Genomic DNA, 27,718 nt, shown 5'->3' with positions numbered 1-27,718 from the left:
CGATGTCGCAACTATTGTTGAAGGGTAGGGCTATTCCAGGATAGTTATTCTTTGGTGGCCGGATGTTGGGGAGGTCAGAGAATAAGTGAGGACATCGGTTTCCAGGATTTTATGGCAAAGACAAACATATCAGCCCACTTTTTGATATATTTAAAATGCTTAGGGGCAAAACCATAATTGAAAGGAATAATTTTACTCCATTCATTTGATGGAAAAGATCGTCCAAATAAATCCAATTTTTGGACTTATCTGAATAAGACTATTCCATGATCGTTTTGGAGCTTTCTGTTGGAAGTAAACCAATATAAGTCGTCTAAGTGACTAGGATTTGGTTTTGGCTAGAGTTCTTACTTGTTTGGGAGTTTTATTAGGTTAGTGATTGGATTACTTTAGATTGGATTAGAACTATACTAGAAGTGGTGTCTTTGACAGCGACTCAGTTGAAATAGAATTTGTTTAGCGCTGGGAACCGGACCTATATACATATTTATATATGATATGTATGTGGTGGCTGGTTTTTCTTTGGAAGCAACTTATGTTTTTTTAGACTGAATTGAATTCCCATCGTAGCTTCTCAATTCCTCTCTCTTTTTCTCTCTTTTCTTTACTATTCTACTTCTCCAAAGAGGCCTGTTGTTTTCTAACAGTGGTATTGCATTAGCATCTCAAAACAAGTGGAGGATTCAACAAATGGATGTAAAGTCTACTTTCGTCAATGGGATCTTGGAAGAGGAGGTGTATGTTGAACAACCTCCAGAATATATGAAAAAAGAGTATGAAGATCAAGTCTATATGTTGAAGAAAACACTATATAGATTGAAGCAAGCCTCAGATAATGGTACACTCGCATTGACAAGTACTTTCAAGAACAAGGGTTTCGTAAGTGTCCTTACGAACATACTTTCTACATCAAGCAAAGTGAGTATGGAGATCTATTACTTATTTCCTTATATGTCAATGATTTGATGTTCATTGAAAATAGTTCTTCTATGATTGAAGAATTCAAGAGTTGTATGGTTCAAGAATTTGAGATGACTGACATGAGTCTTATGGCCTATTATTTGAGTCTTGAAGTTCATCACAATGAACATGGGATATTTGTTTCTCAAAAGAAGTATGCGAATGAAATACTTCTAAGATTCAAGATGGAGAATGCCAAACCAGTTAGTATTTCGGTTGAGATCGGATTAAAGTTGCGTAAGGAAGGAAGTGGTGGATTGGTAGATGCAACATATTTCAAGCAGATAATTGGAAGCCTTCAATATCGAACAGCTACACGACCTAACATTATGTTTGGAGTTGGGCTCATCAGTCGCTATGTAGAGTTTCCTACACAGTTACATCTACAAGCTGCAAAATAAATCATGAGATACATCAAAGGTACACTTGATTTTGGTATTCTTTATACATCTACACAAGAATCAAAACTGGTTGGATACACAGATAGTGATTGGGCAGGAGATATTGATGATCGAAAGAGTACATTTGGGAATATATTCTTCTTTGGCAAGAGTGTTTTTACTTGGTCCTCTAAGAAGCAAGACATAGTTGCACTCTCCACAGCAGAAGCCGAGTATGTTGCGGCATCATCATGTATGACTTAGATGTTATTGGCTAAAAAGAATATTGAAAGAGTTGGGATTTCCACAAAGTGATTTGACCAAAATCTATTATGATAATAAGTCGGCAATTTTGATTGCCAAGGATCCAGTTTTTCATGGTAGAAGTAAGAACATAAGAGTTCGATATCACTTTTTTCGGAAGCTTGTCAAAGATAAGGTAGTCGAACTACATCATTGCAAGGGAGAAGATCAAGTAGCTGATATCCCCACCAAAGCACTAAAAGTAGAAGCATTTGTGAAGCTAAAAAGTCTGCTTGGTGAGGTTTCTTATGAATATATTGGTTTAAGGGGCATGTTGGAAGTAAACCAATATAAGAAGTCTAAGTGATTAGAAGTTGGTTTTGGCTAGAGTTTTTACTTGTTTGGGAGTTTTATTAGGTTAGTGATGGGATTAGCTTAGATTGGATTAGAAGTATATTAGAAGTGGTGTCTTTGATAGTGACTCAGTTGAAATAGAATTTGTTTAGAGTTGAGAACCGGGCCTACATATATGATCTCTCCAGAAATATATGATGAGGCTTTCCAAGCTGAACGAAACGAGGACTTTTCTTTTCAAACTTGTAACCACTCCCCTCGAGGGGGACGAGGCCATAAGCCGAAGGGGGGAAATGAACCATAAATGAAAGGTAAGTTTCTCCGACACAACTCCGATCGGAGAAAAACTAAATCAAATGATTGTTTTTTCACCAGCGCCCCTTTTTTTTGTGGGTACTAAGAGTCCTCTCACTACCAACCAGCAGACATCATGCTCAAAGAGTTCAATAGTAACCAATATAATTTTCATTCAATTTTCCTTCACCTTACAGCGACCACATTCACTGTACATCCCAAAACTGCTATTATAATTTTACATAACTACGTCTACCATAAATTTAGGACTCAATAAGTCAGCAACATCTATATAAATTATTCACTTCTGTTACTTTATACAACAAACTTTATAGGAGGGATACTGAACAGACGGATAATCGGGCTGTCAGATGAGAGAGCAAATCACCTGGGTCAACATTGAACAGGAAGGACTAGAAGGTTCTTACACTGAGCTTTTACACTGAAGTATGTGAACATTAGAAATCTAATCCATATAACATCATTTTGTTATATTTTCTTTTAAAAAAAGACATTATTCTTGCTAAAGCAGAATAAAGAGAGGAAACAATCATGCATTAATGCACTATCCTTACTATGGGTGGTTTCTTCATCTTCTATTCCCAGAAGGTTCTTTGCTCTCTAGATCCTTCAGATAACCTAGGAAAACAAGGAAAGCAAAAAAATAGAATCCACCAGACCATTCATGCCCACCACCGCCACCACCGCCACCGCCGCCATCATTCCGTGGGGGGAAACCTATACCTCCATCGTCTAGCTTCGGTAGCTTTTCCTTCCCTGCGATATACAAAGTTGAAATGTCTCAGTTTATGAAAATGAAAAATTCATGTTTCAATAAATTAAGAGAAAATACACTTGATGACACAGAAGCAAAGATACTCCAGACAACATTAAGTCCATAAAATGACAATATACTGTACCTTTAATGGGATTGACAGTAATAGTTGATGATTGACGTTGCACAGTTTGGGTTTGTGCTGCTGCACAACTCGCGTTCTGTAGAAGTTAACGATGCAATTAGTCACAAGTGAGCATAAAAACAATGGTTCATGACAATGTGTTAGCGTCACGTAACTGCACATCAAAAAAGCTAGCCTAGTGAGATCTGGACCCATCCAGCCTTCAACAGAGTTGTGTGGGTTTAGGTGACTGGGGAGGGCCACCCACTCTGGATATTCGCAAAGGTTGCAGGCCCCATGTGTTTTAAACCATCTTGCTAGATAAAAAATGAGATTCTTTGCTTGGTGCATCCTTATTGGTGGTATTCATTGTAGAAGAGTGACATACACCTAAACTGCTTCCCCCAAAAACTTTGAAAGTCCTAAACAATGTCCTGATAACTTTGAGACTAACTCTCCATCATCAGAGATTCTTCCGAACAAATGCATTTTCAAGATCTATACTACATACAAAAACGACGGTTTCGAATTCAGGGAATATTCTCTCTGGTTCATCTGTCAATTTTTATGCCGAAAATACCCACCCTATTTATAAGAACAGGTTACTTACCTCCACTTTTTCACCATTAACTATCACATGCGCTCTCTCCTCCTCTCCCAATCATGTAAGACCTCCTCTATAAAACACCCAAACTGGACTTTACATCTTTCTCTAATGCAACTCCCAAACAGATTAATCTTCGGAATCAACTCCTAAATAGATTGGGCTCTATCACTCGCTCTTCTTTCTCTCTTTCCTAATGCATGTACCCGGTTGCTAGCATATTATGAAGCTATAGCGATTGAAAAGCTATATGTTTTGAGGAGCATAGGCAAAGCTCCTCTAATCATTGATGCAAGGTACGCCGCAGTGGTATCAAGCCCCGTATCCGTGCCACACTATCACTGTGTTGGTATGATATGACATGGAGCCAGTTTGGCGTACCAAGTGTCGGTACGCCTCCTATACCATGTACCGGGTACCAAACTGGTGTGGTATGGCGTACCATGTATTGAAGATTTTCTTAGAAATTATTATATATAAGCTTAGATGCAGATGCTAATTTTAGCTTATTAAAGTTTTTTTATCCCATTTATTTCTTCCTTGCTCAAATATTACAAGCAACATGCCTTAGATGGCTTCTATTATTGGAGTAAAGGCAAGTGGTCCATGCCCACTTTTGTTTGGGGTTTTTCCTTTTCTTCCTGGGTGGTTGGTAGATAGTCATGCAGTTGTTTGCTGAACATGATCTTCAAGTTAAGAGAAGACAATACCAAAGCAGCTGCACAAATCCTTGCTCTGAAAGGCAATCTTCGAGTAAATGAAATGGTCTGTTTCTGCCGAAAAGGATGAAATTGTGTGGCAGGCAGCTGGAGACCGTATGGGGTATGTTGGAGCCTCTTGTTGCCTGCATTTATATTATAGACCAGCATGGGTTGATAGCGGCATAAAGTTACAATATCCAGAATACCTACAATGCCCAGACTAACAGAACTTCACCAGAAAAGATTTAAACATCAGAGCATATAATTATCAATATGATATAGATTCTTTTTCTTTTCAGGTATTTCAGAGTCATTTTTTTCAGAGAGCAGCAATCAAAATTGAAAACATTGCATGCTAATGCAAAATTAATTTTCCACTGGTGCACAAATTGACCTACTACAAAAGATTTTCAGTACTCCAAGTCATAGCTTAATTTCCAACAAATGATAAACAAATCGAGGAATAAAATATCAGTATAGATACAATCTAATGCATAATGAGAATAAGTATAAGCACACATTTCTTTATTCCACATGATTATAACAGCCTGATAAACATTTCATTATACCTCACCATATTTAAAAAAAACAACTGCATTTCTAAAATCCTTTCTTCAACTTGGATAAACAGCTGTTATCAGTCAACTATAGCTACAGGTCAGCTAATTAAAGCCTTTTTAACTAAGGATCATAAATCTTGAATATTAATAAAAATATTGAAATTAAATGAACAAAATCAAAATATCATCATCACAGAACTTGGCATTGGATATGACTAACTTTGCTGGCTGGTGATCTGAATGTAACTTACTTTAGTAATCTCTTGCATGATTGGAAGTGCTTAGAGAGCAAGAAGTTAAACTTGGGGAAAAAATAGCTCTAAAATATTTTAAGAAACTTCCACTAAATCAAACATGCAGGCTAAAGTTACTTGCATGTATTAGTTGCTACCTATTTTATAGTGGATAGAGCAAAATTATTGAAATATCATTAAAGGGCAGCCCAGTGCATGAAGTTCTTGCTATTGCAAGATCTGAGTAGGATTAGACGTACACAGCCTTACTCTCATGTGCAGTGAGGTTATTTTTGTGCTTCAAACCCATGACCTCCAATATACATTGAAGCAACCTTACCATTGAGCCAAGGCTCACCCTCAAATTTATGAAAGTATAACCACCTCCGTAAAATTTGAAAAAAAGAGAACTATTAACTGGCACTCAATGGTTACAAGACTGTTAATAGTCAGCCACGCTGGTAGACCTCTATGAAAAGTTCCACAAACTATCATGCTTTAACCTTTTCAAGAATTTTTCCAAGAATATATTTCCAATATGCTACCTTACAAGTAGGCTTGTTAATGTAACAGTTCTGTGATGAGAAAATTCAAAGTTTTCAACAAGCTTGTCCTAAGACCTTTCTCAAGACGCATCCAAAAAAATATACAATTGGGCTGCAGGTTGCCCCATCAGCAGTCCCACTTACAAGAAAATGACAAAACCATCGAATGCAATCAAGATTATTAACAATTTTTAACCAACTGAATGTGATCACAATCCTTTACAAACAGGTCTCTTCATTTAGAATTGGCATTTTTTTTCCTCTCACTCACAGTAAGAGATCTCCTGTAGTCCTCTTCTATTTTCTCAATCACCAATGCCATAGATTTAACCTTATTCAGTGTTTCATCTGTTCAAGCTCCAACATCTAATTTCCAAGCTCTCTCTCTCTCTCTCTCTCTCAAATGCATGTGCAAAATGCATGTGCAAAATGCATGTGCATGCACATGAATGCAATCTAGGACATCAAACAATGTTGAACTGCATATCCATATTTCAATTTACATAAAGACTTTTTTCTCCAAATGAATTCAATCAGCTGGTGATTGGTATTTCTAGTTTTGCAAATTGTTTTATTTCAAACTTGTAATGACTTTATTTAAGAGATGACTATCATTCTCTTTGTTTCATCAATAAATTGTTGCTCAATGAAAATGGCCATCTATCGGTTGTCTTTCTTATTATCACGATTCTTTGTGTAAATAGGAATTTAACCATTAGTTAACCTTGGGGTAAATAGATTAAATCATTGGTAACCACACCCTTATCAGATAATTATGGGTTAGAGTTATTTATTGTTTGGTTGACATTCTGAGGGTTAGTGAGTTAAGCTATAAAAAAAGTGAACAAGTAAAGAAAGAGAGGAGAGAGATCCAGTGGTTAACTTTATTTTACCTCCCTTATGAATCAGGTTAGGCTTCTTTTTGGGGTGTTCACCAATTAAGTTTGACATGTCATTTTGGATTTTTGATTGGTTGGTTAAACTGCTAACCTGCCCCTAGCCATACCATAACCAGCAGGATCTGTTGTGCCAGTATCGAGCACCGTATCGGTTGTCCGGCAGCACGAGTTGGTATGGGCCCGCGCCATGCCGGGCCGGGCCTGTACCAACACAGAAGATCGTGGGAGCGGAGGAGGGAGAAAGAGGAGGAGGGAGGGAGGTTGGCGGAGGGCTGGCGGAGAGCGATTTCACTTAAAAATCGCAAAACATTTTATGGCCAAACCCCAGCCGCGGCCTCCGCCACCCGCACCAGCACCAGCCTCCGCCGGCCCTCCACCGGTCTCCCTCCCTCTCCCTCTCCCTCTCTCCCCTGCTCGCTCTCTCTTTTCTTCTCTTTCCTTCTTCTTCTCCTCCTCTGGTGATGGCATTTCAGTTTCTTTGCCGGAACCATCCCCATAAGCCGCCGATACGGCTTGGGACGCTCCGAACCAGATGGTTCGGGACGATTCTGCGGACCTTGATAACCAATATCCAAACATGGCGTCAAAGACCAAGAACAACAATTAAATCTTATATTGCACAGAATTTTGATCCTCATTCCGCGTCCCATTTCTATTCTAAAGATCCTCCACACTGATGCCTTTCACCACCACTAAGTCCCCACAAAGTTAGGAGTCCGGATCCTCCTCTTTGATCAGCTTGTTCTTCTCCTATCATTAAACATAATCCTAGCCCACCTTCCCCCTAGCCAAATAGTGCTTTCAAGCTCAATTGAGTTGAGCTCAAGCTAATTCAAGTTTAAAAGGGCTCAGCTTCAGCTAGGCCTTCCAGCTCACTATGACCTTAGGTTAAGCTTGGGCAAGCTTGGTTAATTGAAGAGTCGAACTCAAGCTCAACTCCTTTACACTCCCTAGACTGGGGGATGTACATTATCCTAATATAATGAATAGCACATTAAACAACCATCTATAAACTTTCCACCATCATCTAGTTGAATTTTATTGCCAACATCAGATGGCTGTAGGTGCAAGCCTTTCTTATAAAATGAGAAAAAGATATAATATCAGTTATAAACTTCTGCTATGATGTAGACAAATATAGACAAACTTAACATGCAGAAAGCATCAAGGAATAATAAAATTTATATAAAACTTAGCACCATACATGCTTATTGCTTTCCAAAATGAGGCAAGATTTATTACTTGTTATAATATCACGATACTGGTAAGCAATAGAAAAATATAGGTCATTCTAGCAATTATGGAAAAGATCACATAATTATCACCCAGTTCTAACCAGAGCTCCGTGCTGCCAATCAAGGCTGTGCAAAAGCATGGTCAAATGATCTAGCCCTGGAACTGGAAATGTTACTTGCAATAAGTAAGATCAAATAATTATGCCTGCCTAAGAAGGGTCACTAATTTAAGTTCACTTAAGAGTGATATGCTCATTCAAAGATGAAAGCTCCTAATTGAGTATTTAATCACTCAGTTGCCTGTGACAATCCTGAAGTGGATAGTGACACAGAAGGAGTTATGAAAAATACAAAGCATAATGAAGAGAATCAACAACAGAATTAGAAGGTCTGGAGTCCATATTCTGCTGCAGACATGAGAATGGGAGGTCATGGATAAGTAGAAGAACAGAGAAGAAGGAAATGAAATAACTGACAGTGTGAAAAATATTAAGGTCATTATTATTAATAGAATTAAGCAGGAAAGGGGGAAAACTTAATACGAAGAGGACAGAAGCAAAGTAAAAGAAAACAAAATCACCCAACTGAAGGACCAGAGCAACAATGAAAACAAAACTGCAATACTGAAACAAATATTTAAACTATATATATCATGAAATGTGACAATCAGGGTGATAGCAGATCGAGCAGAGCTAAATCCTTTCTCAAGTTCTACAAAGCCACTCTGTAGCATTAATACCATATGTTTTATTGCATATTAGTGAGTATTATTAGTCTTCATCTCCGGCAGATGCCCCACATATATTATAAAGGCCGACAACCACATGGTATTCTAAACATGAGAATCATAGAAGGTGCTAGGAGCTTAAATATACACCAATAATTAAATATTACCATCTTAGTAACAAGTATAGCATGCTAAGGAAGTGAAAATTCATGACTATAGTGAGATATATCTACATATCCATTTACCCATAACATATCACAACCAAAGAAATATTTACCAAAAAATCTCTTGGTTGAGGTCGTAAAAGTAGGCAGATATACACTTGGTGATGCTATGGTTGCACTTAATGACTGCATCATGTAAGAATAGTCAAAAGCCTGCAAAATTTAACACATATTAAAATGACCCTCACATGATAAAATTGTGGACTAAATCAGTTTAAAGAAGCCAAAAGAATCATGCTTGTTACTAAAATTATAAACAAATGTGTAACTTACAACCTTTCATTTACAAACACAAATAAGAGTGCAAAATTGTTATTACCATCATCATCATCATAATAATAATAATAATAATCTTTTCCCATGCTTGGTTAGCAATCAGAAATAAAACCACAAGCTTTATACCAGTTATTAAGGTCAAGACTGTGAATTCTGATTTCCCACTGATTCCTAAAATTATATTTCATCCAACACGAGCATCCACAGATATTTTCTCTTCTAAAGACAACCTCTAATTTTCATTTTATTCAGCATTCATTACTTTAATGTTGTCTACCGCAATGGATCATGAAGATAACATATCCCATGCAAGATAGCAAACAGAGCAAGAGCCAAAGGACCCACTGCGAAAACTAAGTTGGTATGGGTGTATACACAACAGAGTCCCATAATGGACTGTTAATCCGTACAAGTGCACTTGATTTCAGGATACTTGTGTATACATCGCGAAAATTCAGACTCGGGAATGTTAAATGATAAAGAAAAGACTCATAACCAAGTAATCATGAATTCTTGAGGTCCACTAGCTTTGAATTAATCAGGTTGACATTTGGAAATATTCAACAAATCTAGGCACCTAAAATATTCCCCCCCTAAAACACACACACACACCAAAAAAAAAAAAAAAAAAAGCTATACCACTGGAAGTATTTGGATCCTCCCTAACAGGACACAAGGAACACATCCATGTACACAAAAACAAGAAAAGAGAAAGCAAAGGAAACAAACAAACATTACAGATAGCCGTCATCACAAAAGACAAAATAAACAAAATAAAATGAGAAAGATGTTTTAAGAAGACTCGAAGAGGACTCACCTTCTTGCTCTGTCCGAGATCGAATAGTTCGCAGCAAGGAAAAAGGATTTTTAAGGCTATGGCGGACGGTGGGCGAGGGTTTGGAGCGGCCTGGTTTGCGCTCGGGAACGTTCGCGGTCGTTCCTAATGGTTTTAGGTATTTCTACGTAGGCTCCAAGTCTCCAAGGCGGTGGCTTATATTTCTAAAAAAAATTATTAGAAATATAGAAAGCTATTTTTTCACCACTGAAAATTGAGATTTCTTTTTTAAAAAAATATTCATAAACAATCAATATTAATAAATAATGTCTTTTTTAATTAAAAATATAATAGAGATTTTATAATATTTTTTAAGAAAATTAGTTGCCCAACCAAATATAAGCTACTCTAAAATGTATCACTTTCTATCATAAATCAAATATGTCAAAACTATTTTTTCAGATATTATATTTTTAAAATTAATTTTTTTAAAAATATTTTGGTAAAAAAAAATTTCGCGAACCATACTAATTCTTTATATCTAATATCTTGAGTAGACTTACTTCTCATCAACTATTAATGTGGCCCATGTCAAGCCCACGTTGCTTAACTTTTTTTTATAAAAAAATAAGATAGGCGAAATCGCCATCGTTTACCTTCGTTCCCTCTCCACCCTTTGAGGACAACTCCAATCGGAGTTAAATTCAGGAAATCTCAAGGGATGATATGAACTGAAGTTTCATGACATGCTTACCTAGTTTTTAACAGGCGCAAGTTAGAAGGATGGATTCGTTGTGATCCTACATAATTATGGTTAAAATATATTAGTAATATCTAAATATTTTGTAGTGTTGCAAATTTTCTTATTGACACCAGGGAATTGAATAAATGGAGTACGTATTTTTCAGTGAAGACTACAATTAGCTCACAGGTTCGCCAGGCTAATGTGATAGATGGGGATTGGTGCGGTACATGAGCCGGTTAGCAATATCCATCAGGCCCAGCCTACTGCTCTATCTGGTGGCTGAACTCTAGCTTTTTCCCTTTTATTAGCATAGGATGGGAATTATGGATGAACAACAAATGATGGTTGCGTTGTTCGACTAGCGATAATTTGCTTGGATGCTATAAACTCTCAACGTGGCATGGGTTTTGGCACTCATCAAATTCAATTGCTTTTACTACGGGCTTTTTTCGCCATCGTTGAGCATCATGATCAGAAGAATTACTATGAGGAAAATACTATTACAGGCATAAAGAATCATTTTAACTTGCACATTCAGTAGCCTATATGAAGAATGGAGCTATAAGTGCATGACAAATGACGTGTCTGTAAGCCCGTCCAGAAGACGTATAAATTAGTGTTGGGATCTAAATGGAGACAATTTCAATCCCTGTTTACACTTCAAAAATGGGAATTAAAGGAGAAGGGAACACTTTCGTTTGTAGTTATACGTTAAACGCATATTATTTATAGTTCTGCGGCCTTGAATGATGATATCTAAATACTTAGCATGTTTTCTGCACCCCTCATCAGCACTTCAGGTGGCAAAGATTAGGAGAATATTACGAGCACAACATAGTTCTTTTTAACATTTTAAAACCGCTGAAGTTGGGGCTCTTGATCATTAGAAATTTGCCTTCTTTTAGTTCCTTCCTAAACCAGTGCTTGTAGTTTCCTACTACTTAAGAAAGATGGCAGATGTTCTGGAAAGGCGATGGAATTGAGTTAGATCATGAGATGTCATTATATTTGTAGTTAATGAGGCAAGAGTTTTCTCTTTTTTTTCTTTTTTTCGAAATTCGAATTGTGCCAGAAATTTGGCGGATGATTTGCCATCGCCGTAGATTGTCGGACCAACCTACATAATCCAAGCGCCTGCCAACTTTTAACATGTACTAACGTACAAGCTCAGTCATGCTCAGGGAAAGAACTACATTGTAAAGCCAAAAGGAATGAGAACAAGAAAAAAGAGAGATAAAGAACCTATTCCGATTGCCGAAAGGAAGCAGAGTTAAAAAACATGCCAAGAGACATTACATAGCAAAAATTTCCACATTTATGAATTAGACAGTATCCTTTTCCTGGTAGAATTTTTTTTAATATAAAAAAAAGTTCATCCAAGATTCAGACAAAATTAAGTAATATGGTTCAGACATAAATAGTCTGTTCACTCAAAATTAAGTAATATGGTTCAGACATAAATAGTCTGTTGCAACTTGTTTTACAGTATACATCAAATACTTCATGTTATCAAGTTCATACAGAAGCTACATATTTTATCCCACAAATGAATTCTAGTCATGCAACCCTTAATGTGGTGTCTTCTTCATAGGTGCTTGCTCCTTTCCAGTATTTTTTTGCCTTGCACTCTTTAACCAGACAGCGCGCAGTCCATCCTACACTTAGTTACTACAATATGCTAAACTAAGATAATTATATACAAACAGATATACCGAAATCAGCACTCTACGATGGCTAGGCATTCTAATAACTGCTAGGCCATCCCTGAGATCTGAAGAACCTTATCAATTCACCATACACATCATCTTTTGCCTTCACACTCATGATGAAATCGATGTGACCATACTTATCAATGTACAACAATTCAGGCTCAGATCTCAACTCCTTAATAGTGCGCCAAACATCAGTAACGTCTGCTAATGCATCACTACCTCCATAGCCCATCCATATGGGCAATGAGGTCGGTATGTGTGCCAAATCAAATGCTGGGGGATGCAAGCGCCCATAATTTATCAGGTTCCGCAGCCACCCATAGTCATACTTTGTGAAGGTGCCTGCGCGGATCACTGCCAAAGTAGTATGGGCATATCGTCAGATGGAATTTAAGAAACCAGAACATAACCTCTGCAAGGAAATTTTACAATTGCTTCATTAACTAAAATTTGGTCAGTGCAACTGTCACGATGGACAACTGAACTTTTTTACTTTTGCAATGATGTACACACAATGCAGTACCTCTACACAGCTGGTAAAAGCTTAATATCTACAAGCAGCACTTTTCCTGTTATGAAAACATCAAGCAGTTTGACAAACAAGTTGCAATGGCAGGGCCAATCATTAATTGTTTGTCTATCACAAGGAAATGACAATGAAGATAGCAGTTGAAGAGATATTAAGATTTTAAATTCAACCAAATAGATCAGAATGATCGCGCCATTCAACAATAAAAGGAATCTTGAGTCACATGCACAGTGAAAACCTAGAGTCCAATTCATGGACAAATTTCATGCAGCAAATGCTTCATTGAATGGCCATCTGAGGGATAGAGGAGAAATTCACAATGAATACAATAGCTACTAGAACCAAAGTGAAATAAAAGAAAATTATTCAAGAATTGGCACAACTTCAATGTGCTAGAAACACCACCCACCAATCATGCCTTTTTTTAATCATATATGATGTAATCTACAAAGCAAAATCAAAGTTGAGAGGTCTGTGTGGAAGGATTGAAGACAACTGGCCATCAACTTGAAATCAACCCTTCAGACACTTGCTGTTGAATGCCTAGTCAAGGTAAATTCTAGGCAAGAGTGACCTGCTATGAAATCTACAAGGTTGGCAGGCAGGCAAGAAGATCTACACCTCATGGGTCATTACTTAAGCTCATGCAACTAAGTAGCAATCCTCCGAGTCAATTGAGCAGTTTTGCTTATAACTGAAACAGACGTCAAGAAAAGAACTCTAGTAGGACAACTTGACGATACAAGGTTGGCAGGCAGGCGAGAAGATCTACCTCATGGGTCATGACTTGAGCTCATGCAACTAAGTGGCAATCCTCTGAGTCAATCGAGCAGTTTCAGTTATAACTGAAACAGCTCCAAGTTATAACTCATGTCAAAAAAAGAACTCTAAAAGGACAAGTTCGTGATGCATCAGTTTGCCAAAAATAAGAATTCTAAACTTTTGACTTTTGTTTTTCTTTTTTTTTTTTTCTCATTAGTTGTGCTAAAATTTGTTTGAATGGACATAATAGGTTCCTTTTGATTGGATTGCAGGTTTCTTCAGAGTCAATGCATGGTTATTTAATCTGGCATCGACTATTCTGATTTTCAGTTTATATTCATTGTGTATGAGTTCGTCGCCAGCACACAAAATTTATATTGAAGTATATCAGTTTTATTCTTTTAATTTATATTCTCTCATCTTCTTGCCTACCATACTTGTCCTAGATAATCCATATTTTCTCTCTTCATTAAGATGTTCAGGAAACATTGCCATTTTGCAGCCCCAACTTCAACAAATTTGTATCAATCTGCCAAAGGACTTAAAGAATCACCCCATATATAGAGAATTTCAAACATCCAGCTGGAAAAAAGCACGTGCTATTAGATATATGCTATAAGAAGCCAAAGGAAAATTTCTAAAGCATGTTTCAAACTTCCAATTTATGCAGTAAGCAGGTATTAGCATAAAAATCCAGCAAGAAAATTAAAAGCATACTTTGAAAAAGATGGTTAAGGTTTTTTGTGGATGATGGATGAGGTTCATACTCCAGGTAATGGTCTATCCGAGACACATTGAAGCAACAATTTTCCCCTGCAAAAGAATAATCATGGTATTCTTAAAAGCTTATTACTCAGAAAGGAACATCACGTCAATAAATCCAAACGTGTTAGTTATTTTGTCTTGGAAAAAATAGCCAGGGATAAAACAGGAAGACATATAGAAGAAAACAACCATGCATAAAACTAACAAGGAAAATATGCTCCACATAATTTGAGTAAGCATGTCAGAGGTTTATTCTAACATGAATTAACCACATTTGACAAATAGATGAAGGAAGTCAATGACGTACTATAGGTTCGCAATACCAGTTTCCATACCCGTACCAGTACAATGCTCATACAGTGTCAGCATAGGTTGGTTCATGGATCAAAACTTGGTGCATCTCTTGCACCAAGGATTGGTTTGCTACCGGTGCAGTACAGTATTGCCCAGTATGGGGCAATACGGTCTGGTAGATGAACCATGGATTACATCTTTTGTCAGATTGTCAGAACACTAGAAAAGTCTAGAATCAAGATAAATGACTAAAATATCATGAGTAAAGGTCAGATAATACAAGTTACACAATAGTTCTCGGAGAAGGTGATACGTGTCAATACTCCTTGAAGCAAGAATAGGCACACCAGATCCAAAAGGTTACAGGATCATCATGGGAAGGTCAGAAAGAGGATTTATGGTAAACAAACAGAAGACAAGATGAAAGTCTAGAATCAAGATAATCGACAAATATCACAAGTGAAGGTCACACAACACAAGTCATACAATGCTCCTTGGAGAAGATGATACATGTCAATATGTGAAGACATAAAAAAAATCAATCATAAGAATAATAGCTCTCACATTTGTGATGTGATAAAGAGCATTTTAGCAGCTTTAAGATGTGATGACATCGTAAGATGGGATGATATCCATTAGGAACAAGAAGAGCCAACTATAGTGTGTGCACCCGGTAAGAAGAGCAATTATGACTTAAGGGATTAATGAAAGTGAAACCAAAATGGTAAAGGTTGGAAGTGGAAATGAGAAGCATGTGCAGTCTCAAGATGTGAAATTGCATCCTCAAAATATTATTAAAACAAGAGAACCATGACAAAATGACACCACATATCAGATATACCTGGGTGCACCATTCTAGTGATATTCCATGACAGGAATTCCAAAGCTAGTTACATTAAGATTTTCAAGATATCACAAACCTCAGCCCAATGACACATAAGACAGGCCTAGATAAAGAAAAATGAATCTCACACTATTCATTCACACCATATGTCAAAATGAACTAAAAAGAACCCGATTACTTTGGTTAATTATAGGAGAAAGAGCAAGAACAGAGAACACATGTTGGCAGAGCAAAGAAATCACCAAGAAAGAAAGAAAGAAAAAGAGTGAAACAAAGTCCAAAGGAAAGAAATGGAGCCTTCAACCTGGCTTATGAGGCTACGGCACAGACCAACACAAACATGGTGCAAAAAAGCAATAGAAAAATGAGGGTGGTGAAGGGACATTTTATTCTCCAATCAGCATAACATAACAGCTTCACATGCTGTCACAATCTTCCAGCATATGAGTGTCCTACATAGAATAAGGAAAGGATGAAAACTAGATAGTAAACTAAGATTTAACCAACAAACATAAGCGCTGCTGAGGCAAATACCTAGCTGTGCAAGATAGGATATAGTACTTAAAATTTTGAAAATCTTCTTTAACAGAATATATATATATATATATATATAAAGAAGGATTTCAATGTATTGTCAGTAGCAGTAACCTGTCACTGTACGTGCCAGACAGCATGGAATGAAACTTGAAACCTTGAATTCAACAATTTAACTGACAGGCATTAAGTTTGTAGATCAGCAAAGACATGTGCCAAGGACATACATAAGCCAAGTATTAATGTTCAGAATAATGTCATGGTTCTCCACCATTTAATATGGGAAAATTAGGAGCAATGTTGATCTGAGAAGAGTAAAACACAGAAAATAAGTTCTAAGGATATAAAAGAGATATTAAATAGGGATTAACCTAAAGTTAAGTATATACAAAGAAGATGAAGGGGATCCAGAACCAGTGAACATGAATGAAAGAGCATCACTATTGCCGCTATCGAGGTGCAGTAGAAAATGCTGAACTTGCGGCTACTGCTAGTGCCCTTGCTGCAATCGCTAGACAACTTGTGCAAGGCTTAGGCATGGGAGCAAATATACTTCGGTAGGCAAGACTAAATCCAGTCATGGCATCCAATGGCTTTGAAGTGCAAGGCTATATCTTTAGTCACTTAAAAAAGTCTTCCTTTTATTCAGATATCCTTCCTTTAATCAGTAGAGATATGGCAGAAAATAGACAATTATTCATCACAAGAGGAAGAAGCACAAGATTCAGCCAGAAACAGAATAAGTATGGCAAAAAGGCTGGAGATGGAACAAGCATAAAGCACTGTCATGGTATAACGGCAAGGTTTCAAGTGCAGGCTCATGCTAGTATTTGCTGGCAGATACAAACCATGCCAAACCACAACTGCCACCTAGCACAGGTTAGCATGACACTTGTTAATTTATTCTTTAAAAGCTTCTAGATAAAATATCATTAATTTTTTATTTTGGCAAGGTGCTGCATGTGTGTCAGCACAACACAACATGTGCATGCCCACTAGTACGGGCATTTAAGTCCTTTTATATAGGTCAATCTCCTTTTCGGTTTGTTCATTAATATTATGATTGGAATGAAGCATGGATCCTGCAACTAGTACAACTAAGATCTACAATCTCGATATCTGGAACTATACTGATCGTTAGTGGTTCAGTACGATATGGTCAATACTATATGGTACGCATCCTGTACCAAGACAACTCCCAACCTCTTTTTCTCACTTTTTATCATAGCAGTCCCTAAAATCAGACGTTATGGGTCGGTACGACACAATATGCCCTCTAATTTTGGGCAGTACAGGGTGGTTCTGCTTGGTTCAGACCATGGTATGTTGAACTGGTCCGTATCAGCCAGTTCAACCCGTACCAAACAGGTCTGGTACAGTAGTGGAAAACGGCTCCGGCCCCAAGTCCGGTACTGCATTGAACCGGACTGGGCAACGCACCCGCGCATGCAGCGAAGCATGCCCACGCGCAGGGTAGCGCGCGAGGCTTGGGAAACGTGTCCATGCATGGGGAAAGGCACAGGGAAACACATCCATGTGCCGGGAAAGATGCGGGAAAATGCTCCGCACAACGCGTCCCTGTGAGGGGAAATGCGCCGCACGACGGCATTGCGCGGGGATGCGCACCCCCGCGCGTAGGGCAACGCGCCCCACGCTTAATGCCACTTTGTGGCATTTAACACGCCGTGTGTGCGTCCTCGGATGCACTTTTCCGCTGGCGCTTTTCCGCGATGTTGGCCGGTTCAGTACCAGTACAAACCGGTCCGAATCGGTACCATACCGGTCCGTTAGGCGACCGGTACACCTACCAGTATCGATATGGCATACTTGAACTGCAGACTGATATGGACTAGTTTGACTCACATACCGAACCAAACTTCGATATCATATCTTACCAGTATGGTACGGTATGGTTGATTCACCATACATGAACTTGAGTAAAGATATTCCAGAACAAACTGAGATGAGAACAATTTCTGAAGCACTGAAATCTCACATGGCAGGATAGGCAAATACTAGGTCCATAACCTCACAAAGTACCAACTATCAAGAATGAAAGCATGTACACCAAGGTCAATTTCTGAATTTAATGAGTAGACCAAACAGTTGTGTTGAAGCTAGCATTTATGTATCTCCCTAGGCTGCACATGAAAATACAAATTATCAATGTTGTCAGAAGATAATGAAATTTCATGCACTTAGCATATGCACATTATCTTTAAAGTTCTCTTAGTGATATATGTGGAAAATCTTTTCTGAGAACATAAGGTAGAATTGGGCATGAAATGCAATTTACTTGATACTAGTGTTTAGAACTAGCTAGCCTAAGGTCATTTTCAGGAAAAATGTCTTTGACAAGATTACCAATAGTTTCTACTAAAGGTGTGCTATCCAAACCATTCTTATGTCACTGCTAACATAAGATTTCTGAATCTTTTCTTATGTCAATAGTAGAGATTGGTTTTTTCTCTAATTCCTTTCAAAGGCTTCTTCCCCAACTGCTGTTCCTTAATTTGCACGAATTTTGGGATTGAAGGCCAATAAATGTTATGAATAATTAGATTCCTGTTTGCAAAGATCTGCCAATTCCCTGCTGATTCAGGTGATTCAATACGTTACATAAGATCTGTCCTCTCCGTTTGAGCTACAATATTTTGCCAGCATTCTGTCTTCTCATTATCAGCATTGCCAGCAAAAGAGGAAGGTTATGCAGTTGTCTTGAATTCCCATTTGGCTCTACATCTGATATAACCTCCACGGCAAGAATATAGTTTTTGCATAGTTCCTATTGTATTCCCCGATAACAGTTCTCAGCAATCACCTGGAAAATGAATTTGCTATATTGCCATTCTTATGAACATCTTGCATGCCAAGATCATTGCCTCTCCTGATTCAACTCATTCCAATATAGCTGATAAGTCAGGTTTGCACATGTTAAATAAGGGATATCATTCAAAATAGATTTTATTGACATAGATAAGACTGCATAAAAAGGCGTCATAGTTAATGAACACTGGAAAGAAACAAGAGGAATATCATTACCCGAGCAAAAAAGATACAATGGTGGTTGTAATAATTAAGACAATTTATCCTGTCATTTATTGGAAGATGTTATCAATAGTCACAGCCACACTATACAAACTATTTGTGCACTCATCTAAATGTCAGATTTTAATTTAAGACTTCCCAACCTTCTATAACATTATTTAGGAGCAAAATCTAGAAATTCTAAGTTTCTTTTCAGGTTTTGCATGTATACCCTCCAAAATATACAAAATTGTATGGATACTTTCATAAAATTGCTACTTACATGTATACCCTTATTAAATACTTATTTTGCATGTATACCCTTTTTTTTCTTTCTTTTTTATATATGTATCCATACCATCCAATGCCGTTAAAAAATAAATAACTTAAATTTGAAATGACTGAAATACCCTTACAAGTAGAGGCGCAAAAACAAAACTTCATAAGGATACACATGCAAATAGCAACTTTGTAAGGATATTCATGCAATTGCGCATATTTACGAGGGTATACACTAAAAAATCCAATAAAAATGATCAAAATTTAATGAAAATAATTTAGTTGTTCTTAATAAAAAAAGGTAGCAAAAAAAGATAAATATTATCATATCACATGATCTTATGTCAATATCAACTCTTATAGAATAAATCATGTTGCTTTTATGAAATTCTAGCCTCAAAAACAAACAGCTCAACATTTACAAATGACTAAAAAATATTTTACTAATCTAAGCATCTATAATTAATTTAAATTTGATATGCTTTAATCTTTTAAAAGTAATGAAGAATATATAGATGTCATAGATTTAATAATGATAATTATATCAAAATCAAATGGAGAATAGCATTACCAAAATGATCACCTAATATTCTAACTTGATTGAGTGATGATCTTATAAAAAAAATGGCAATGCGGCTTAATCTTTTTTTGATTTGTCGATCCAGCTGAATCATAAAAGACTTAGCAAGTTCCAGCCAAGTTTTGATCTTTTTTTTTTCCAATGGACTTTTCGAATGTATAGCCTTTTAAATATAAGAAATTACATGAATGCCCTTGTAAAGTTGTCATTTGTGTGTATACCCTTATAATTTTTTTTTGCATATCTACCCATAAGGGTATTTCAGTCATTTTAGTTTTAAGTTGTTTATTTTTTTAATGTCGTTAGATGGTACAGGTATATATGCAAAAAAGAAAAAAAGAAGGATATACATATAAATAGTAATTTTACAAGGGCACTCATGAATTTTATATATTTAGGAGGGTATATATGCAAAAAAACCCATCTTTTTATTGCTTTATTCTAAAGGTTTATACCCTCGCTGGTGTCACTCAATCCTTGCAAAAGCTCTTCCATTCAAGATGACTAAAAACTATAGGGGACGCTTGTGCGGTCACATTTTCCATCAACTGAAACTCCTAGCGACGCTCCTACTAAATTTGGATAGGCAATTTCCATCCCTCCTGGTTACCGGTATTTGTTGCAAAAGAAGCAGGTTATTCCATGTTCATGATTTTTTTTCTAATATTTGGCTTACATCTAGTTTATGTTTGTAATGTTCTACTTGCCCTTCTATGTTCCCAATACTCTGCCTTGAAGTTCGAAGAAAATTTTCAGCAGTGCAGGTACTTTTATTTCTCCTAACAAAATAGACTTTCTATAAAGTCTAATATATCAAGCCTGCAAGGGATGCCTAATTGTTGGTGCAACTGAATCTATTTGAAATTCACTTGATCATCTTTTTATTTTACTTTGGAGCACACGTATGTTTGTGGTTAGTCTGAGGAATCAATATATCATCTAATGACATTGTTGTGTAGAACAAATTTAGCACAGTAATCTAAATAAACAAGCAAATCGTATCAACGATTAGTCAAACTGAGAAGCCTATATATTTAGCCAAACTGAATGTACAAAATTGTTATTAGGAAAACCCGTTTATGGTACCCGTCCATGCATAGCTTTTTAAAGTCAACAAATGTAGAAGTGCACATTAACGAAGAAAAATTACAGGAGCATTAACCAAATAAGGTGTATAGCAGCATATAGCCAAACCTGTTATTGCAGACAGCAAGTTGTTGCAGTCCATATGGCCATCACATACAGAATCCAGTATCTGAATACCCGTATCACTGCACACAATAATTAGGCATCACAAAAATATTACCACAAAAACATCAGACAAATTGGAATAAGGAAAATTTCATTTTAGGCAAAGGAAAATCAAACCTCCTAAAATTAAGCTGATGAATGCCGATGGTGAGAAGCATCTGTCATGGAGTTAGGGGGAAATCAAATTTCTAATTTTAAGATTTTTCTCAACTTTTTCAGGCATACAATGGACTACCTGATCAAGACGCAAGCCAACTGCTCTAAGAACAAAACTTGAACTGATATGATCTAAATATGAAATAGGACATAGAAGAGCAGCAGCCTCAATCATTCTAACCACATTTGGCATGGTGAAAGCAGCTAAAGCCATGATAGTTCCCTGCCAAAGGTTTAAAAATGAACTTCAAGAAATATTTGTACATGTGCTGTTTCAATGATACAAAAGTTGACCCGAATTGAATGTTGAAAATAATGGCTACCCAAAGCTAATATACCTGTGAATGACCTACATAGAAAACTTTGGAATTTGTTGCTGAATATACATAGCTTATCATAGCCAGCAAGTCATATTGAGCCAGCTCCTGCCAACTCCAATCCCAAAATGCCTGCAGAATAATTCAACACTTTCAGGTTGTAACAGCAACTGATGCACATGTACACGAGCATTCACACAGAAAGCAAGGAATGGGTTCATAATCAACTACATGTAAGCAAAGACTACATCAAAAATGCTTATGCAAATGATGAAAGCAATATACGATATTATTCATAATTACCTTATCATTCTCAGATAAGGTGACATGGCCATAACTCCAGCGTGTACCACGTACACTCCCTACCCAGACATCAAAACCATTATCAGCAAGGATGAATCCCAGTGACTCTTCAACAGAATTCACAAACCATGTGTCTCCTCCCTGTCCATGTTTGGATTTTACGCATGTTATTGTATATAGCACAAATATAATGTACTGCAAAATAATTCCCTAAATTCCAGGCTATTTACATTACGAGAGGGGTCCAATAGTACAACACAACAGTTGAATTCCAACAACAAACACAGCAAACGAGAATATCCAAAGAATAATCAATCTAATTTAACAAACAAAATTGATAATCTTGAATGGCATGAACAATACCTGAAAAAGGCCATGCTGAAGGAAAACTGGAGGACCAGATTTTTTCCCTAAAGCTGCTCTCCCGCGTGGAATATGTTGAACAGATAAAAGGAAGCCATCCTTTGTTTCGACCTGCAAGTTATACCGTTATCACTAAACTTTAATAGATCGTGCATTCACAAAAGGACTACAAGCTTCAACATTGATTACATAATCATGTTGGAAGTTGTGTCATAAAAAACATGAAAAATATCTCATGACCGTATAAAATAGCTAACTATGTGGTCCATGAAAAAAGACAGATACACCAAAGACACATTCATAAAATCCAGTTCGAGTCATTGTCAACAACATACTGTAAAATGATTTTTTATTAGGTTAGGCACAGAAATGGGAGAAGATGGTACCTATAGTAAGCAAAATTAAGGAATGAGAAGATTAGGTTTGAACTTAAAGTGGAGATCACAGAGTTTAAAAAGTATTTCATAGAAACGTGAAATACATTGGCAAGGACTTGATTCAAGCCACAGAGCTTCATTTTCCAATTCGATGAAAAAGCAAGTGCATCAACAAATACTGGATTTGAACAAGTGGGAAAACAATTGCTATACACTAGTTAGTTACTTCTTGACATACATACATATATGTATTTATTCTACTATATAATGCCAACTCCACTAACATGTCCTTGTGTGAGGCATGTCTGACTGTCCGCATATCCCCACCCCTCTTTTCCCATCCCTCATGTTTCCTCACCCCACCTCTCCCTGTCCCATGTTCCGCCCGTGTGTTTCCCCTTTCTCCGTGTGGTCGTTAACTACAAGGTCGGAGGTTTGCTTCCTTCTTTTAACATTTAGTAGTTATTTATATATTTTTTATTTTTTATTAAAATAAAATAACACATGCTCGCACATGCTATGTTCTAGTATATATTTGGATAGAGATATGACACTCCCATTGGAGTAACTTCATAAGTTGCTCCTACTGGCAAATGACACATTTAACCCCATATATTGGGGCATGTAGTCATACATGCATAGGGGTACTTTTGTCATGTGGTCATGCTATCAGTGCATCAAAAGTGAAGCAATGCTTACAAAAATCATTGCAAGAAGAAAGTGCATTGATGGTAATGGACCAAGTCACACATTTAACCTCCATGTGTTGCACTTGGCAATCTTAGATGCATGGGGGTACTTTTGTCACCTAGCCCATGACATCAACACACTCAAGTGAAACAATGATTACAACAAGAACTGTAGGACAAAAGTGCATTGATGGGATGGACCAAATAACAAAAATATCCCATACATGTAATGCTATCTATAGTAATTGACATTGCTCCTCTTCCACAAATGATCTTTCAAAAAAGCATATAAAAGCAAATTAAAGTAAAAAGTAAAAGAAACCTTTTCAATATTTTTGTTTAGCAACCATGTGGTGAAGTACTTCTTTTTATCATCTAGGTAGAAATGAAGATGCAAATAGGTTAGGTTAGGTCTAAGCCTTGCTTGACCTATACCTAAACCCAATTGCATTTTTATTTCCGATTTATGCTCAAATTCAACCAACTAGCATACTTGTGCCAAATCAAGGTAGGTCTACCTGGAATTACTTTTGGTCTTGCTGGTCTATTACGAATCTAAGTCAAATACTGGAGTCATTCCTAGTCACGTTTAATTGGTTTCAATGAGTTGTCTTCAATCGTACACTGTACTAGACAAAATGCAACTAAGATGAAGCTTGGGTCAAGTTTCACAGGTGCACCTTGGGTACTAGTTTAAATCTGCGATATGAGATAGATTCTGAAAATATGCATTACGTGCAACTCATAAACACAACCCAGCATTCACCACCGGTGGCAATAAAAAAAGATAAAATTTTGCTCTTAAATGATGCAGAAGCTTAAGCTAGAAGCTAGCTTTTGGTGGAACTAAAACTTATTTCATTAAAGCTTGAGCTAGAAGCCAGCAATGCTCCCTATTCTTCTCCCTCGTATTCTATATTGATTCTACTCTCTACTTGTTTTCCTTTCTTTTCCACATTGTTTAATATTTTAACATAAAGAAACACATGATTTTTCTTACCTTAGTTCCTTTAATGGAAGAACTCCTCCACAACATTTTTGACTGGGCATGTATTTGCATAGTTGATCGCATCTTTCAAGACCTTTTATGATCTTTTGATTGCTTGTATACCTCAAGTCTCCACGTGATACCAAAATGATCCAACGGTCAATACCTTATACATCACATCCCAGATCTGATTGGAATACGCATTTTTAGGTCTACTACATCAGTCTACCTTTCTTTTCCACTTCTTTTGACAGTTCACCATAAAAAAGCACATGATTTTTCTCACCTTTAGCACCTTCAATGGAAGATATACTCAGGTAATTTTAACTGCATGTAATTGTGTAGTTGACCATATCCTTCGAGACCTTTTATGGTCTATTGATTACTTATATACCTTGAACCTCCCATGGTATCAAAATGATCCAATGGTCAACAACTTATGCATCACATTCCAGATCCAGTAATACATACCTTTTTAGGTCTAGTCGACCATCCCAACATTTTTTGCCTTTCATTATGTTCTTTTCTACCTAGAAGATCTAATCATGGTAATGACCCACTCCTTACTCTAGAAATATATGTAAAGAAAATGGAGTTCTGATGTTCAAAAAGAAAGCTTCAGCAGGTTTTTTTTTTGGAGCTTTACAGGCTGAAATGTTATTTCTTGGCTGATCCACATCTTCCTTTAAATAAACATAACAATTTCCTGGAGATTTCAGTCACAGGCATAGTACGTTTTGCTATATATAGATGGTGTCTGAAGGTGCTACTCAGTTATCTTCTTTTATCTTTTGGCCAAAGCTATATGTTTCTTCATCAAAAAGGCTTCTTATTTTTCTAGAATTATATTTCTGGGACCTACTTTTGTGTGTGAAATATACGAGATAACAAAAAGCAGGAACCTAAAATTCCATCTATGAAGGAAATTCACAAATGCGGAGGCAGACTACATTTGGCCTCCTCGCCATGCGCATTAAATTGGCAGACTTGATGGAAAAGGTAATCATGATCCTTATCCTTCCTTGTTTGCCCCTCTCACCATGCACATTAAAGTTTCCCTTGCATCTTCCCTCTTTTTCCTTTCAGTGGTGTTAATATAAATTATCTTATGGAACTTAAAATACATCAAGCATTAGGCCTGTTGTACCACAAATTCTTACAAAGCAGAACCTCTCGTAATAATCTTAAGCAAAAAAACCTATATCATCTAATTACCCAACGAGAAAAGAAAGATTTTCCTCCATCCTTTTTGTTTATGCTTCTATTCATTATGTGGTTTCCATGGATCTTCATAAAATAGAAAGTCTGGGCTTTTCCTTTTTATTATTTTCCTTCCAGTCTGGGCTTTCTCCTTCCACTAATTTCCTTCATGCAAGATTTTCCACACTAAGATTTTTAAGATATCGTCATGTCAATGTCAAGGAAAATGTCTTGATATAAGAGTGCATCTGTAAGCCGATTGGCATCCCCTTCCTAATCATTGTTGGATATCTCCTATATCTCCTCTATTTCAGAATGGATGCCATTTTATGTTTCACTGACTCACCCAACAAATTATCTTTGATATACTAAACTAAACCCACTTATTAACATCTAGTAGCACAAATAAATTTAAATTCCAGATAATTCCATCATGTTCTTCTTTTCCTTCTTGGCCTTTGCTCAAAAGACTCTTATAAGGCCATACCATGCTATTAGCAAGCTTTTCTCAAGACCTCTAGCAGTCTTACAATCTTGGGACAACAACACCTATAGAGCTGCTATATTAGCAGCAACAGCAGCAGTGAACACAACTAGACCACCTAACTACTCAGACTCATCCAGCAGACCCAGACAATCACCGGCATCCTGACCACTCATCACGAAGTCTTCTCACAGTGAGTACACTGACAAATCACTGGACTACTTTTTACCTTCCCCATCACTCTTGTGCCTTTTCAAGACTTCAACACTTAGAAAGTGTTTATCAGAGGGCGGGAGGCAGGAGAGTTTCATTTCCTGAATCGTAATTTCAGAACACGTAAATATCCTACACATATGTCTCCTTATGAGCAGCATTGCCACCATTGTCGCTACATCTGTTTGTCTAGAAATCCCACTGGAGTGTTAGTGTATGCGCGATATATCCTTCTTCTAGTTGACTATAAACATATCTGATCATATCTAAAATTCATAAACCGAAGAAAACAAGTCGAAACCTCACTTAAATCAGCAAGTCTTGTTAAGACATATCAAATTGATTATAATACAGATTCTCCAAATATCTAACTTCTAAACTATTCAAATAAGAGTAATGCTACCGATCACCTGCTAATGATCACCGCTCAGTTCAGCTGGGATGTTGGCAGTCAGCGTTTAGTACCCAGCAAATTGGGGTCAGTGGTGTCAGGCCCCACCTGTGCTCAGCCAATTTCCGAATTGGACATCCCCCAGTGAACTGAGCAATGATCAGGAGCGGATGATCTATATCTTTTTCCTTCAAATAATCATCATAATCCCATAACATATAATAATATATAGCCCTTGCCAATATCTGATCACACTAATCTTCACTTTTCATCAAGTAACAATTCTAACTTTCCTTGTACTCAGACACCTGATTCTTAAAATCCCTGGTTCTTGATACCAAAATCCGTGCTCAAGAACTCACACTCTCGCACTGAAAATCTAAACTGTCAAAAGAAAATAGCATTTCCACAAAGAAAATCCCTTTCACAAATGTAGGGGAGGAAAAAAGACGCTAAAGATGTGATTAAGTTTTGGAGGTAAAGAGGGAAAGCAAGAAGGAAGCATTACAGTGTGTTCGGTGCAAGGGTAGCCCAAAGGTCGAATAAGCCGAGCGCAAACACCGTCGATGGAGGGCGGCGATCGGCGGCCCAGGGCGGCGCTGGCGGAGCACCGGACCGTGCCAAGAAGAAAGAGAAAGTGGAGAAGAGCGAGGAGAACCGAAGCTCTTCCCATCCGGGAGGGCCGGCGAGTACGGGGAGGCGGAGGACGAGACCACCGCGCCAATGGGAGTAGTATCGCTGCGTATCGGTCGCCCTGCTATCGTCTCCCGTGGTCCCCTCCCTCACGTGTGGAGGAGAAGAGATCAAGAAAAATATCAAGGTACTGGGATGCGATCACCTCCAGTGAGGATGTGACGTTTCACCCTCCGGTGGGACACCGGAGCTGGGCCCTTGCCGGGGCATGTGTAGGGTGCTCCGGGTTCGTCTCGTGCCGTTCGTCTCGTTCTACAAGCTGGCGGTGGAATCTGGGCCGTACGATGTCTACCGGCAGCTCTAATTCGAAGCT

The 27,718-nt window shown here is 37.4% G+C and overlaps 2 protein-coding genes across 2 annotated transcripts; both read right to left on the bottom strand.

The window, feature by feature from the left end:
- Positions 1-2,384: 2,384 nt before the first annotated feature.
- LOC103718850 (protein FERTILITY RESTORER RF2, mitochondrial-like) lies at positions 2,385-10,106 on the bottom strand. The gene is made up of 5 exons (XM_008807844.6): positions 9,952-10,106; positions 8,912-9,011; positions 4,445-4,578; positions 3,152-3,227; positions 2,385-3,008 (listed from the first exon to the last, which is right to left on the bottom strand). The coding sequence occupies exons 2-5, from the start codon at positions 8,991-8,993 to the stop codon at positions 2,821-2,823; spliced, it is 480 nt and encodes a 159-aa protein (XP_008806066.1). The 5' UTR covers positions 8,994-9,011; positions 9,952-10,106; the 3' UTR covers positions 2,385-2,820.
- A 1,941-nt stretch (positions 10,107-12,047) lies between these two features.
- Positions 12,048-27,619, bottom strand: LOC103718851 (triacylglycerol lipase 1-like). The gene is made up of 9 exons (XM_008807845.5): positions 27,221-27,619; positions 22,371-22,481; positions 22,008-22,148; positions 21,726-21,836; positions 21,467-21,610; positions 21,349-21,389; positions 21,175-21,251; positions 14,375-14,470; positions 12,048-12,720 (listed from the first exon to the last, which is right to left on the bottom strand). The coding sequence occupies exons 1-9, from the start codon at positions 27,383-27,385 to the stop codon at positions 12,398-12,400; spliced, it is 1,209 nt and encodes a 402-aa protein (XP_008806067.1). The 5' UTR covers positions 27,386-27,619; the 3' UTR covers positions 12,048-12,397.
- Positions 27,620-27,718: the final 99 nt, after the last annotated feature.

The sequence above is a fragment of the Phoenix dactylifera genome, chromosome 2 (assembly GCF_051530095.1).
Source record: "Phoenix dactylifera cultivar Ajwa chromosome 2, Ajwa_hap1_PhDact_Kaust_v1.1, whole genome shotgun sequence".
Taxonomy (NCBI): Eukaryota; Viridiplantae; Streptophyta; class Magnoliopsida; order Arecales; family Arecaceae; genus Phoenix; species Phoenix dactylifera.
Note: the sequence above shows the minus strand (reverse complement) of the source record. Positions and strands in the feature narration are given on the sequence as shown.

What these genes read in the sequence shown, in the direction of transcription:
- LOC103718850 (XM_008807844.6), bottom strand. Translation starts at nt 8,993, where the DNA reads ATGATGCAGTCATTAAGTGCAACCATAGCATCACCAAGTGTATATCTG. An exon ending in CTCAACCAAGAGATTTTTTG is followed by an intron (nt 4,579 to 8,911) that starts GTAAATATTTCT and finishes ATATAAATGCAG; the next exon opens with GCAACAAGAGGCTCCAACAT. An exon ending in TACTGTCAATCCCATTAAAG is followed by an intron (nt 3,009 to 3,151) that starts GTACAGTATATT and finishes TGTATATCGCAG; the next exon opens with GGAAGGAAAAGCTACCGAAG.
- LOC103718851 (XM_008807845.5), bottom strand. Translation starts at nt 27,385, where the DNA reads ATGGGAAGAGCTTCGGTTCTCCTCGCTCTTCTCCACTTTCTCTTTCTT. An exon ending in CCTTATCTGAGAATGATAAG is followed by an intron (nt 21,837 to 22,007) that starts GTAATTATGAAT and finishes ATTATTCTGCAG; the next exon opens with GCATTTTGGGATTGGAGTTG. An exon ending in CATCAGCTTAATTTTAGGAG is followed by an intron (nt 21,252 to 21,348) that starts GTTTGATTTTCC and finishes TATTGTGTGCAG; the next exon opens with TGATACGGGTATTCAGATAC.